The 15,903-nt window shown below is 40.0% G+C and overlaps 1 protein-coding gene across 2 annotated transcripts in view; it reads left to right on the plus strand.

The window, feature by feature from the left end:
* The first annotated feature begins 1,979 nt into the window (after nt 1–1,979).
* The window catches only part of gria3a (glutamate receptor, ionotropic, AMPA 3a), a 90,402-nt gene continuing 76,478 nt past the window's right edge, over nt 1,980–15,903 (plus strand). For both annotated transcript variants that reach the window (XM_034204237.1, XM_034204238.1), the window contains exons 1-2: nt 1,980–2,420; nt 2,782–2,940. In XM_034204237.1, the coding sequence (XP_034060128.1) occupies nt 2,333–2,420; nt 2,782–2,940 (247 nt within the window). In that variant the 5' untranslated portion in view covers nt 1,980–2,332. The remainder of the gene's footprint in view (nt 2,421–2,781; nt 2,941–15,903) is intronic.

Below are 15,903 nucleotides of genomic sequence, written 5' to 3' on the forward strand. Positions count from 1 at the left end.
CCTAAACATTTTTTGTTTGTGTTCGATAGTACTTAAACCTCTTTCTGTTTAGAAAAAAACTAGGTCATGATGCTCAAAACGGTAAATCCGAGTCGGTGTTGTGATGGTTACTATATCTACAGTCGGTTTGCAACAATCTAACACTTTTATATTATCTTGGCAAGTTGTAGTGCCAAGAGGAAGGCTAAAAGAAAACATTAATAACTTTTTTTCATTATACTTAAGTTTATTACAGTCTGTACTTTCTGCTATACTTTTTATTTACCAGTCGTTTATAAACCAACACCTCTAGCGAATTACAAGAATTTCATTTAAACAATGATAGTTTATGTTCAAGTGAACCAAAACTAATTGGATCATTCTTCATGTGGCAGGGATCTCATATCTACACACGACATACTCATAGTCTGCGAAAAAGGTCATACCATCCAGACATCGTTTTGGTTTCTGAAATTGAACTTAATTACAGTGCAGTTGTTCTACTGTGAAAGATTAGAGTTGTATGCCAACCATTAAATCACATTCAGATCAATAAGCAGACTCGGTAGCTGTTCTGCTGTGCTGGTTTTGCAGCACTCCAAAGAGGAAGCTGTAATGATTTCTACAACTCTGGCACACATACTGCATATTTTGTATTTATATAAATATATAATACACAAACAAACCCCTGTTCCAAGGAATCAGACTTAGTGAGCCTAATTTATAATGTATTGCTCAGTTAATCTAATGGAAGAGTCGCACACAGTGATACTAAAGTGAGTAAAGCGATTTAACTTCAAAGTCTTCAAAGGGATGAATGATGAAAAAGAACACACTTCAACAGTGGTCGTCTTTTAAGAATTGTAGTTCAATAACTTTATTCATATCACATTACTCTGCAGCACGGAGCCCAGAAAGTGATTTAAATTGTGTCCTAAAGTATAATAAAAAGCATAATGAAATGTCAAAGACTGAAGAACTGCTGTGAACTTACTCTGGCGGTGCTTTATATATTTTTTACAACAGGCAGCACATATTACAGGCTATTGATTCAGACTGAAGTAAATACAGCTTCAGTGCTCTAAATTCCAAGAGGTTAAAAAAAACTGTGAATTTGTGAACCAAACCAGGCTGTACTGCCTTAGAAGAATAGCATCTACCTCTTCATAGAGCTCAAGTTTGTCTGGCATCAGTACGTTTTAAGGTCACATTACCTGGAAATCCCCACGTGAGGTGATGGAGGTGATGGAGGTGATGGAGGTGCTGGAGGTGCTGGAGGTGTTGGCTAATGCGCAGTTTCTTTACGAAATGTGAGTAAAGATGGAAACAGGGAAATTCACAGGCTCTTAACAGTGACATTAACTGTGTTGTGTTGCATATGGTGGTCACCTGTCCCTATCACAATCTCAATTATGAACTGAACACATGATTATAAAAATGATTTGTGCCACTGGGGTTTGTTTTTAAATCAGTGTTTTCCACTGAGGAAAACCCTACAGCATGATGGTTCTTGGATAAAAAGTAAGTCAATTAGTATTCAAATCAATAGCATTAGTGAGGCCATTTGGTAACCAGTGATTAAACCGTGATAAACCAGTGCATTAATTTCCACATACACAGTTACTCTGCACTCAAACACCTGCAGGGGACAGCCTAAGATTAGACTAGTGGTTGGACTGCTGCATGAGAGGGAAGAAGAAAATACTAATCGGAGAACAAATAGATAGATAGTTAGATGGATAGACATAAAGAAACTAATTGCACACTCCCAAGTCAGCAGTCTACTATTGGTCCATACTAAGATGCTGGTGTGTGCTGCTCTGCCTTTGCGCCACGCACACCAAAACCCCAGCAGAGGCTACATCGCCTCGCGCACCAACTCTGCAGTGACGTGAGGAGGAAGACGGGAGGCTGCTCTTATTATAATTCAACGTCAGACCAAGTTTGATAAACGCCCCCCCCCCTCTCTCTTCCCCTCCCTCCCTCTTCTCTCTTTCTCTCTCGCTCCTTCCCTCCCGCGCACTCCCTCTCCATCTTTCTCTCTCTCTGGCCCATTTCAGTTGTCCTTATCCACAGTGAGAAGATCCAATTTTTTTCTCTCCTCCGCCACCACCATCTTTGAGATAAAACAGTGGCTTTATAGGTTTTTTCCCAGCAGCAGCAGCAGCAGCAGCAGCAGCAGCATAGGCTGGTGCTGCAGTTGCGCTGGCACACATTCAACGTGGGTGAGTGAGAGAGAGACCCGTCCGCCGCATCTTGTGGATTTCTTTGCGTACCAGCCCGTGTACATGGTGCTGCCTGCTCTCCTTCTGCCACATCAGTACCAGGAGTTCATTTCACTTATCGGAGAAAAATGTGGCATCGCACCATAGCGACACTGCTTGTCTTTTTGTATTTTGGGGGGGACTCGCTGGCAGGGTTTCCGAACCAAATCAGCATTGGTAAGTTCAATGGGATTCTCCTGAGTACCGTCTTTGTCTGAAGAGGACAGTTGTTATTTGCGTAAGCCATTACCAAGTGCACTTCTCATTCAGGCGGAAGGTTGTTTGATACTGCGCGGTTTGTAGGCGCTTTGGTAAAAATAGAGTTGAGCCAAATTGTGAAATCGTCTCAGTATCTGCAGTGCATTTTTTAGTGAGTGGTCACACCATTTCTTGCCTTCTTTTCTTAAATGTAACCCATCATTCATCTGCCTTTGACCGCGTAATTGTGCGGCACTATAAATAAGCCTGGTCATGAGTAAAAAGTATGTTTTGGGAATGAATAAGAGCTGTTCTGTGTGACATGTTCTTTCCTGTATAGGTGGACTGTTCATGCGCTCCACAGTGCAGGAGCACAGCGCCTTCAGGTTCGCTGTCCAGCTGTATAACACCAACCAAAATGCGACGGAGAAACCCTTCAACCTCATTTACAATGTTGACAACCTGGAGTCCTCCAACAGCTTCTCTGTCACACACGCCTGTGAGTAGTTGCACTGTCTATTTATTAACTGGTTGATGAGAATGTTTTGATGATGTAATTTCTATTTTTCAAATTGTACCAGGAAGTAATGATACACACACACACACACACACACACACACACACACACACACACACACACACACACACACACACACACACACACACACACACACACACACACACACACACACACACACACACACACACACACACACACACACACACACACACACACACACGGTGATGCGTGTATTATTGGCATGCCTGTAGAACAATTACACAGATTTTTATGAGCTGAAATAATGGTGTTGGAATAAAATGCATTGCTTTGTAAAAACAAAATATATCAGACACCTGCCAAGCGCCTAGCTCTAATGCACAAACTCCTCAGTCATGCATGCCATCCAAACTCACCAGCTGGCTGATGGAGCATGATGGCCTGTAATTGGCCAAACACGGTGACTTTGTAAACTGATTAATTCAATAATTCCAGAGATGCTGATGAGCAGCACTTTAGGTTACTGTGGGGAAAAACAAACACACTGGTTGTTGTAGGATCTGGCTGTGACTTCAGATAATGGTTGCCAATCACAAAGTGTACTGTGCTGGTAGCTATGGCTCCATCATGCAAATTGTTAGATTAAAAAAATAATTATAACTTAAATAACCTCAAAGTAAGCTTCACATTTGCAGCTTGATAATAAAGCTTTTGACGAATATTTGAAAGGTAAAAATAGCCTTCCTAAACGTCATTTATCGCCATAATTAAAGTATATTGCAGATTTGAAGCAAATTAAGGTTATCTGGGTCCAAATCAACTTTTTGATAATGATTTAAATTATCACAAAAGGTTAACCTAGCAGCACAGTGGAGTAAATTCTTCCTACCACAGCTTTGGATGTATAAATAGCCTACTGCATCAACTGTAACATGCTGTAATCCATGTAGTCATCTCTACAAACGTGATGGATTCGATAGGAAGGGCTGTGGAGTGTGAGATGGCTTCATAATTGGTCTACCAGTCACTTCTCTGCCATGTAGGGCACCGAGCTCTGCCTGGAGAATTAATTTGTTATCCTTCTTCCCACCAACTGCACTCCGCACTTTTTCGCTTACGGATCAGCTGCGGCTCTCCTAACTCTGTCAGCTGCCGTAGAGACTGCTGTGTAACCTATTAAGGTGAGAAAAAGGGCAGAGAAGATAGGAAAATTGAACAGTATTGCGCCTTGTACATCAAGGGCCTGGCTCTGATGAAAAAGCCAAAATGCTGTTGAGGTGATGTAGTTGTTGGGGAGCAGCCTTGGGGACATTTGCAGAGAGATGCAGGTTTAGGCGCTCACACCTTGACGCAGTTCGACCACAGCCTTGCAATGACGGCTGTGCTGAGTGATTACAGCGGGGTGGCTGTGGGGTCAGTGCTTAGCTCAAGGGCACTTCAGCAGTTGTCACTGAGGAAGAGATGAATATGACATGCTTGGCCTTTCAAGATGAGGTGTAAGAAACAACATCTTCTATTTGGAGCTGTTTTTTATTTAAAAAAGGCCAAAAGTAAGACATTATGTAAGATCAGTCATCCAGGAACACATTTCCTGTGACAGTGTCTTTGAGCTGTTTCCCCTCCAGTCAACTTTACCCATACTTTGTCTTTGGATATGCATTGATATTATAGGATAATGCTTCTTAGTTATTATATTTATTGTTATCACAACTTCCAAGAAGTCATCGTATGGAATAGAGCTGGGCGTTATGGATACAATCTAATATTCTGATATTAGGTAGTTTGTTTTGTATCTCGATAACCATATTTACAAATTTCCAGTATATTTGAATAATTATTTTGGAATGAATCACCTGACAAATGAAAATGATTAGGCATAATAGCCCAAAGAATATTATTTCCAGCTATGTTCACATGCATGCTCATAAATACTGCATTATTGGATTTAACATTATTTTGATTTTAGTACACTGGGTGTAGGGGCAAAAGTCAATATCAGTGTGCATTGCATAGATCTATCTGTGAAAACATATTACATCCTTTAAAATATACGCCCTCCAAATACTGTATCTCAAACACATTTTTATTTTAAATTAGTCTGTGCTTATTATAATCAATGTAATTATGTATTAATCAGTTAAACAGTTAAAATAGAGGCCTTTTGAATTATTAAAGCAATTACTGTCTGATTTTGATTGTGCACTTTAAAGATTCAGAACATAACCGGGATTCTTTGTCTCTTTGAGTAAACCTGGAGTAAATCCATTGTTTTGGAAAGAAGCTTAACATTTTTTTTCTTAAAGGAATGAATACAAACTGCATAATCAGGAGGATTAATATAAGCAAGATAAGCTAGATGCTTCCCTGTTGAAAAAGACCAGCGAGCCGCTCATTATGAATAGCAACCTGGCCAGCTTGTGACTAAGACATGGGTTGAGCACCAAGCTCCATCATTCTTATTTTAGTAGTCTGGATTGCATAATGCCCTGCTTCCCTGTCAGGTGTTGATGTAACAAATGGATGTGATGATTATGATTTGACACATTTCTATTCTGACAAGATAGACAGTTAGTCATTGCTGTGCTTTCCTTCAGCTCACATTGTTCATTCTGATTAGATTAGCAAGTGGCTGCGATTTTAAGTCTGCGTATTGCTTGTTATCTTCGGGATTGTCTACAAAACTTCCACTTCTGTGTCGAACCAATTAATCTAATAATAATTTGAAAAGATGAGAGTATTTATTTCTTGCCCGAGCTGATTTGTTGTGTTTGTTGTGCGGATCCTGAATGGAATAAAGCAGGAAAACGCCGCTGTCCTCCAGCCGGGTCAGTTTATAATGATTGTTACAAATCCCTGATGGCAAATGACTATTGGCAGTGTGGATCAATAGGTGAGGCTATAGTACAGTGTGTGTGTGTGTGTGTGTGTGTGTGTGTGTGTGTGTGTGTGTGTGTGTGTGTGTTTTGTGTGTGTCCAGTTTGTTCTCCAGTATGGAAAAATCAATTCTCACCATGCTTTCATTTTCTCTATCCCAGTCCCTCTCTTCTAATATATGGCTGTTCTCCAACTTCCCCTTGGCCAGAGATGCTGAATCGTCACTTTGATGCTTACATAGCAGCTTAGAACGTTAAAAACAAACAAACCTGTTCCCAATGAAATATTGCGGCAAACTATTTCCAATCATTGCAACTTGATTGAATTGATTCTGACCAAGAGAACTTCCCTGTGCTGCTGTGTTTATTATCTCACCAATCTGTGTCTAGCTGGAGTGAAGCTGCAGGAAGTATTGATGTGACACCTTGCCCCGGGCCTGGACAGATTGTGTGCATAAATGCACAAATGGAAAGGTTATATTAATTTAGACTGAGGTCAGGGCAGGAAGAGAGAGCGGAGACAGAGTTGTGTGCCTGGCTGGGCAATAAGGGAGGAGTCACAACAAGTTCATCTGGGTTCATCATGTTTGGATTCGGCGCCGGGGCAGACAGCGGGAACAGATCATTCACATCTTCATTTCAAAGCAGTTACTCAATGTACATTTAATTATCAGACTAATTTACATTCACATAAAATGCTTGTCCAGATCTGAAAAGTGATGGATGTGCCCTAAATCTGATTTATTTTAAATAGCCAGAAGGACCACTGGTTCCAAAAAGAAGTCAATGAGAAGTTGACCCATCTTCTAAATCACTAGTAACAAGTCTTCTTTAATACAGCATGAAGTTCCTTTTGTAAATTATTGTCCTATTGATGCAGATTCTTATCGGCCTGTGGTGGTCGTTGGAATTTCGGCCTCAAACTGAATAGAAATTGAGGTTGATCAGTTTGTTCAAGTTTTTCAGTGTTATTTGGTCATTTGAGTATTTCTGTGCAATAAGCGTTAGGGCAGCTTATGCTTTAGGGCGGTTTGACCATGTGATTGTCCAGTTAGGTGTTTTCTTTCACTGTGAATTTTCAGTTCATGGACATTTATTTACAGTTTATTTGCCTAAAATGTATTTTTCTGCATTGGTAGTACATTGCTCCTCTCTCTTGAATCACCTCTGGCGACCAATACATGGGAACATCCAGAAACCAAAGAGCAAAATGTGAGGTTCAAAACTGTTGTCCATGCAACAATTGATATGTCACCGTAAATACATTCACTTCTTATACTGTCTTTAATGTAGTTACATCAGAAGTTGTCAAGCAACGTAAACATTTCTTTTTTAAAGCCACATCATGCACTTTTAAAGACTATCCTCTTAACTTGTCTAAAGAGGAAGCATGAATCTGCTCAGAGCATTTTCTTTCCAAAAATGAACCTTTTACTGAACCTTTTTTACCAATCTCATTATGACAGTGTGTTTCTTATTAACGTGTTTATTATAGCCACCTATCCTCCCTCTGTTGTGACTCACTCACCAGTGTGATGCTGCTCAGACAGAGGCTAATGTTAGAGCACTTCACTGTGTAGGCAACGGACAGTCCTACTGATGCAGCATAGACCCGTTTACGTAGCCAGATCTCCTCCTCCTCCTCCTCTTCTTCTTTTGTATTATTAAGACAGTGGTGAACACATTGAATCATGAGCTGTGTCCAAATAAGGACAGTTGTATGCAAATTAAGTAAAAAGGTTTGCTTGAATCCATCATAATATGTTTTGTTATCTGCATAGTGCAGACAGGGACTACAGAAGAAGCAGCATACTGTACATCGGCACATTAACATTTTTAATGTGTCATTCAAACAACATATAAGATGTGCTTTTAGAAACAAAGGATCACCTTCCCTTGGTGTGAAAGTCATATTACTCATAGATGGCTCTGGATGAGGGATTAACTCTAATGGTGTAATATTCAATAGGCCAAGATTATTTAGAGAATTTAATATACATTTTGTGAAACAAGCATATTGGCTTTGTGCCAAGAGTCACTGTAGATGAGAATATTGATTTAATTCTCATTTATGTATGCTAAATAAAGCTTAGCAAGCATTAAGACTGAAAACAGGGAAAAACAGCTGACTTGCTCCGGTCTAAAGGTAATGACATCTGCCTGACAGCAACTCTTAAAATAACAGAGAAATGGGATTATTTCTGGTAAAATTACATGATATAAGGGATTCCTAATGGTGGACACTACAGTTGAAAAGGATTTAAACTATAAAATATGATATTTCATCATAAATAGGCAAATCATGCAAAAGTTAATGCTAACCCTAAACCTAACTAGTAGATGTAGGAGAAATATACAGATCTGTATTTGAGATGTTTTCTTTCCACTTTTCTGAAAGAAGAACATTCAGATACATTTTCAGAGTTGAGCATTAGCTATGTTTTGTTTGTAGTGTCTAGCCTTAATTAGTACGATTTGGAAGAACAACTCAAACAGTTCAGAAGCTTTCAAGGTTTCTGGAAACAACAAAAAAGCACATCAGAGGATTTTTTGTTTTTTGTTAGATCATTAGAGCATTTGAAATATTGTAATGTCCTAAAGTAAATGTCAATTAGGCAATGCTTTACACAAATGTTGCTGTAGTCACTGTAGTAAAACAAACGTGCTGGACCATAACCAAACAGACCATAACAACCTTAAATCCATCATAACTCTGAGAACTCATTTAAACCGACAAGTCATGAATGATGCATGAGCAACAGAGACAAGGTTGTCTAAGTGTTTGGCCCGAGGGAGAGCGCTCTGCATGATAGTTTAGTTCACACTCTGACCACAGAAATAAATGTGTACAGAGGACACACCCATTACATTATTTTCCAAACCATTTGTATTTTATTCACCAGCATCAGTCAGTGATGTCGCAAGGGAAGCAAAAACAGTGCAAAGCCTAAATGTGAAAAACATATTCCCTATCTCGATATTTGGACAACCAGACATCTTGGATTTTTGTGTGTCGCTTGAATACCCGAATGGATCCTTTCAATATGTGAGCCCTTGAACAGAACGAGACTTACCCAAAAGCATGTCATTTTATCTCACGGCGCTCAGATAAATATATCTTCCTGCTACTGCAGCCAGAGTCCTGTCAGTTCGTATGACCCGCCCCAAGTTGATAAGCACTCATCCTCAGATTTGTCATGGCGTCCTCATTGGGAAGCATGATAAAAACGTCTTTTAAAAATAATTGTATCTAACTTAACCAACATTACCCTTGCAGGCAATGACGTTTACTAACTGATACTTTCGCTGACATGAACACATTGTTTGACCCTTAGTTTAATAAGAGCGTATAGGGTGTATTGCTGTAGGGCATCCTAACACTCATGGGTCAACGTGCAGCATAAATGCAATAGCTTTATTTGTACCGATGCCAAGGAAATGGTCACAACTACAACTGAGAATTTAAAATATCAGTTAGCTGAAGACAAGAAAGCTTACAGAAAAAACTGATAGCATTGTTCTCTCATATCTGCTTAACCTCGAGTTAATGTAATGTAAAAGGGCCGAATATTATGAAAAAGGGTCTGGGGGCAATCTGCTAGAGCTGTGTGCGGTTAGTCTTTCATCCTGTGCCTCAGCATGTGCGTACATGTCAGCGCCATAACGCAGCGACGGTGATGACTACTGACAAGCTACAGTGATGCTGCAGCGCTGTGTTGCAGTCTTACACAACGTCCTTCAGGCAGGCTGCCGCTGATAGTTCTGCTGCTATTCACTAAATGTTACCTGAGATCATGCAAGGACAAAAAGTTGTTAACTAAAAAGAATAAGAGAAAACCAAAAAAAGCCATTGGGGCAGTGAATAATTTAGAAGGCGCTGTTTTCGTTGGTTTTGATACATTGTACGAGCTCAGCTGTTGAATGCAAAAAAGCAAAATCAAGTGCTTCAGTGAATTTGAATTTAGATGAAAAAGAAACAATTAAAATCTCAATCATTTAATATTCATCCATCCATCCATCCATCCATCTTCTCCCGCTTATCCGTGGTCGGGTCACGGGGGTAGCAGTTCCAGCAGAGAGCCCCAAACTTTCTTTTCCCTGGCGACATCAACCAGCTCTGACTGGGGGATCCCAAGGCGCTCCCAGGCCAGCGAAGAGATATAATCCCTCCACCTGGTCCTAGGTCTACCCCTTGGTCTCTTCCCAGCTGGACGTGCCTGGAACACCTCCCTAGGGAGGCGCCCAGGTGGCATCCTAACTAGGTGCCCGAACCACCTCAACTGGCTCCTTTCGACGCGAAGGAGGAGCGGCTCAACTCCGAGTCCCTCCCTGATGACCGAACTTCTCACCTTATCCCTAAAGCCCCTGTCACACTGTCCCGAAATTGACACCCGATGGACACACGATAAAGGAAATGTTCAAATTCGGCTGTGATCGTAGCAACATCGGGCCATTCGTGAGGGCATCTAAGCCATCGAATGACCGCCGGTGGAGTTTCTCAGGCTCCGGCAGCAACTTCGTGAGCGGCAACTTCGTAAGGCACTCGTGAGGGCATCTTGTCAAATCGTGTCATCTTCGTGTTATCATCGGGCATTCGCCCTCACTCTGATCGGGGCGAATGCCCGATGGCACCGATGATAACAAGATGCCCTCACGATGGCCTTACGAAGGGCAACATTGACACACGAATTCAACACGAAAATGAACCTTCGCAAGGTCCTTCGGCAATTTTTTGGCATGCCAAAGATTTTGCCACCGCTCACGAAGTTGCTGCCGGAGCCTGAGAAACTCCACCGGCGGTCATACGAAGGCTTAAGATGCCCTCACGAATGGCCCGATGTTGCTACGATCACAGCCGAATTTGAACATTTGCTTTATCGTATGTCCATCGTGTTGTTTTATTGCACAACAAAATCATGTAAATATATTATGTAAATAACCCAATTTGTGTTCTGTGAAACTAAAAAGGATATAATATATTATTTTGAAGGACAGTTGACAGGAAGTTGTTGTTGTTATGGAAACAACATTACGGAGAAAACGTAATATTTTCTACATATAACGACGGATAAAGTAAAGAACAAAGTCTGAAGATATCAGTACAGTATCATAGTACTGTAACATAATTGTTTTGGTACTTTCATTGCAGTTGTATGTCTTAAATGTAATGTAAATGTTGCCTTCGTGTGTGGTTCGGGGCCATCTTCGTGCGAAATTCACAATTCCATATTCGTGTGTCCATCGGGTGTCAATTTCGGGACAGTGTGACAAGGGCTTAAGGGAGACACCAGCCACCCTGCGGAGAAAACCCATCTCGGCCGCTTGTATCCGCGATCTCGTTCTTTCGGTCATGACCCATCCTTCATGACCATAGGTGAGGGTAGGAACGAAAATGGCCCGGTAGACAGAGAGCTTTGCCTTCTGGCTCAGCTCCCTTTTCGTCACAACGGTGCGGTAAAGCGACTGCAGTACCGCTCCCGCTGCTCCGATTCTCCGGCCCATCTCACGCTCCATTGTTCCCTCACTCGAGAACAAGACCCCGAGATACTAATATTCATATTTAATAATATTTTATGTCCATAGTGACACATTTATGTCGTGTTATCCTACAAGAATGAACACCACATGATTAGAGTTAATGAATTGTGAAAAGGTTGAGAGTTTTGTTCTATAATTCATTGTAATCCATTAAAATCAATGAATTTCATGGATTAGATGAAGAATGTTGCTGTTTTGAATAGTTAATTGAAACTACTGTGCATACAGAGTCATAGGATTTTCCACTTCTCCTTTTCTTGATGTATTTTTCATGTCCCAGTGTCTTCTGCAGCATTGCAGCAATACCACATTTTGAAATAGAGTGTGTTGTATTCCTCTGTCTCCTGTGATTGTGGTCCTTGGATGAGGTTTTTTTCAGTATATGCAAAGCATGTGTAGGTGTAGTGTTAGCAGAGCTCTTATTTCCCTACGTGCAGTGAAATATTAAAGTTTATTCTTCCAATACAAGACTCCAGTAGCCACAGGCCGTGTCTGTGTATCTCTGCTGTACATTTCGTATTCTTTTAGCATGTGGGCTGAATCCAGTCCTATTTCTCAGATTAGGGCTAATCCAACAGATTTGCCCCGCTCTTTGCGTATAATGAGTATCTGCTGGGGGTAACCCGCTGGAAAATGTGCGCTTCTACAAAGCTGTAATCTGTAGAGAAGAGGGAATTCCTGCCAACATGTAGCTGCACTGCCTGAGGAGAAACACCTTCTCAAGCTTCAGTCCCTTTATGCCCTCTGCTTTCTCTGCGGTTGGTCAACTGGGATGAATTGCACAACAATGCAGGCCGTAATGCGGATTCAAATGTGAACGCTTGAATGTCATAACACAGAGATCATTTAAACCCTGGTGCACTTTGCTTTAAGTCAGATTTTCATTTTACAGCAAACATTTACTTTGATTTTATGGGGAAATTATACAAGCGTGTCTAAACAAGCCTTTCAGTAGAATTAAGTGCCAACTAAATGAGATGCTGTGAAGAAGCTCTACTCAAAAGCTCATTTAATGCATAATGTAATAATTATCTAGTTTTTATTAGCCATGTTAATGAGTTTGGTTATCTCTTAGTCTTTCCTCATGCTTCAACTGCTTTCAATATTGCGTTATTCGCTTCAGTGTTAGCTGTATTTTGGGATAAGTGCTAACTGATGGCCTGCCAAAGCTGAAATGGTAAAATTGGTAAACACAGCTCAAATGTATGTGTTTACCTACCACAATGAATGCAACTGAATATCCATTTCACAGTTAATTTCACTCTAGAGTTATGCTTTAGATTGCATTGTAATGAATTATACTATTTGTTTTGACTTAAACATGGAAATGAGAAAAGGACGTTAAGGTTTGTCCTACATCATAACTTACATATTCTCTCCCCGAGTAAAATCTCCAAATGTAATGGAACAAATCTTTTGATTTACCGCTTTCTTAAAGGTCAAACACTCTAATGGATTCATGTGGAAGTTATTGGAGGATTTTCTGGATTGGCACAGGACAGAAATGCTTAGAATTTGACATTAAGTGAATAAAAACATAAACTATACTTACGATGGTTATACATTATTTAGGTTTTCCTGTATTACAAGCAATACAAAATTAAAGTTGAATGGGTTTGCCTTTCACAATCTCAGCATGCAGATCAGGACTAATCTACAGAATATATTTAGTTTCCAATAAATAAAATAACAAAAGTGTTTTATTTCATGTGTTTATCCAACCTTTTGTATTGCCAAGTGCATGCTGGGAGATGTAGACCCCCTCCGTTCCTCTCGTGAAGCAGAAACAGAATTTTTTTGAATTAGTGAATCTAAATTCTGATGGAAACCTCAGTAGACAGCTGTGATAACGTTTGGCAACACCTGCGCCCCACTGTGTGGTCGTACACAAACAGGGTCCTGAGATATTCCCACAACATCCCTGCACTTCCTGTCCAGCTGACACACTTAATAGTTGCTGGCAGAAAGAATATGAGGCGTGTTACCTGGAATAACAGGAGAGGTATTGCTGTGTGTTCTGACCCAGCAAATCATCACTCAGACGACGGGCAAACACAGAATCTGCTGAGTGTCTCTCAGTCAGCACATTTCCTAGATTTGTCGGCATCCTCGGACCAGCCTAGTAAAGCTGTCTCATTTTAAAATCTTATTTAAAACATAAGTGGAAAGAGATCTTGATTACTTTTTGGTTCCTTTTGACTCAACATTTTCCCTACACCTATTAATACCCTATGGCGATATTGTTGGTTTTTGCAGGAATAAGCAGAAAGTAGTAGTGAACTGGCTTAGGGTAGAGACAATCTTTGTGTCGTGAAGGAAAAATGGATCACCTTGATTTATAGTCCTTAGTTATTTATACAGTTGTAAATCCTGCGGAGGTTACATAACACATGAGACATCAGGGGTTAATGGTTTACATGAAACCTGATGGAAGACGCAGTGTGACAGGACATAAATTAAACATGACGGTATGACTTTGACATTGTAATTTGAATGAATTTGTGTATACATATGTACATATATATAAATATATAGAGCCCATTCTCCTAACTTGCCTGTATATATTATATGAATGATTAAATAAATTATTCAAGATTATAAGTATACATTTATATTGTATGTTAACATATATTAAGATGTAAAAAAAAAAGGGAGAAGGGGTCGGATTAAATAAGTGTAAACTTCTTCCGACCCCTTCTCGGACTTGTTATTAGCTAAAGCTTTGTTGTTTATTGATATCAGACAAAGATACTACAGATTATTCAATTATTAATTAAATGTTTTGTTTTGTTATTGCATTCATTTGTATATTACTGTATCATGTCTGTATCACCTTTTGTTTCATTTGTATTTTCTTTAGTTTTACACGCTCGAAAAAAATAAATAAACTAAACTAATACATTTATAGTATGAAACAATATTTCACAAATAAAATAAACATATTACATGCCAGTCTAGTAGGAAGAAGACCAACACGGTTTTGAATGCTTTCACCTTTCGCACAGTCCTTTTTAGCTTTATTAGATTTTTTCTGATTCTTGCCCAGTTTCAGCCATGACCAAAAAATACAACATCAAATATACTGTAAACTTCCCTAACATACTACTCACTGCTCAACTTTGAGGCAGAAAATAGCCAATGTTCTCACTAATGGTCTAGTTTGCTTATGTAGGTAAAATAGAGGCATCAGTACTAAAATGAGACTGTCTGTGTATTAGCTTTACAAAGAGACTTAAACCTGTGCTGCAGTGTGTTGTCTCTACTTCGTTCTGGTATGGAAGGGCTAATTTACATCTACATTTGCTAGGTTGTAGGTTTGTTAGCTTTTTCCTCTAAAACTCTTCACCTCTCTGAGGTTCAAATTAAATCAGTGTCTTTCAATCATCATGATTGTTTGTTGGTCGAACACTTTGAACCAGACTGAAATATCTCAACTACTTCTTGATTGGTTGACATGCAATTTTGACCAAACATGAATGCTTCCTGAATTATTCTAAAGACTTTGTTGATCCCTGACTTTTTCCTTTATCTCCATGATTGACATGTTTGGCTTTAGGCAAAACACTGAACAACTATTGTCTAATGTGCCATTCAAACTCATGTCCCCCTCACGATTAATACTAATAACTTTGGCTACCCTCTGACTTTATATCGTGTGCGCCATCAGAAGGTCACATTTTCAATTTGTCTTATACTTTGGTTTTATTTTTTTGGTGCTAAAGAGCCAACTTTAACATGCTAACATGCCTAACTAAGATCAGGCTCATCATACACCTGCTTCACATCCAATCGTTAGCACTGTATTTGTGATTTAGTCATGTTAGCATGCTAGTTTTAGCATTTTGCTCAAAGCCCCAATGTCCAGCCTCCTCACGATCACGAAGCCGCTCGTATGGCTGTGCGTCTTAGTCTGTTCAGTGATTCATGCTTTTATATGTTGGAATGCAAAAGTCATTCAAATGTTTTTGAGCTCAAGGGCATTCAAGAGGCTTTACATAACACATCTAAAGTGTATATGAGGATTTTTTGTGTACAGCTTTGAATGGATTTGAATGGTGTTCATGCTCAAAGGCAGAGCTCCTTCTATAGTTGGTGAATATAGTCAGTGTTTCTAGTTTCTAGCTAATCTTTTATAGGTTGGTAATTCTGGCACAGCAGAGGCATGTTGTGTTTTGTCCTGTGCCTCCTTGTGACCCTGGGACAGGAGGACAGGTATTCCCATGTGGCTGAGACCAACACGTCCTCAGTAAGTCCTGCTGCTCTTGCCCCCTTTAGTATTGCTGCAGGCACTGCTCTCAGACAGCAGCGGAAAAACAACTTCCCACCAGGCAGCAGCACACGAAGAAACTGGTTATTTGTAATTGTCACAAAAAAAGTCCTTGTCCTTACCTTGTCCACACCCCAAGGCTCTCACCAGTGACTCAGTCCAAGACAACTCACCTCCCCATGTCAGTGTGTGTCCTCCTTTATTATTTTTTATTATAATCACCTTCTTACATGCAAGTTCAAGGACAGCAGCTCTCCTTCCCTCTCAGCAATGGAGCTTTACGAA

This window comes from Gymnodraco acuticeps, unplaced genomic scaffold, assembly GCF_902827175.1.
Source record: "Gymnodraco acuticeps unplaced genomic scaffold, fGymAcu1.1, whole genome shotgun sequence".
Lineage (NCBI taxonomy): Eukaryota > Metazoa > Chordata > Actinopteri > Perciformes > Bathydraconidae > Gymnodraco > Gymnodraco acuticeps.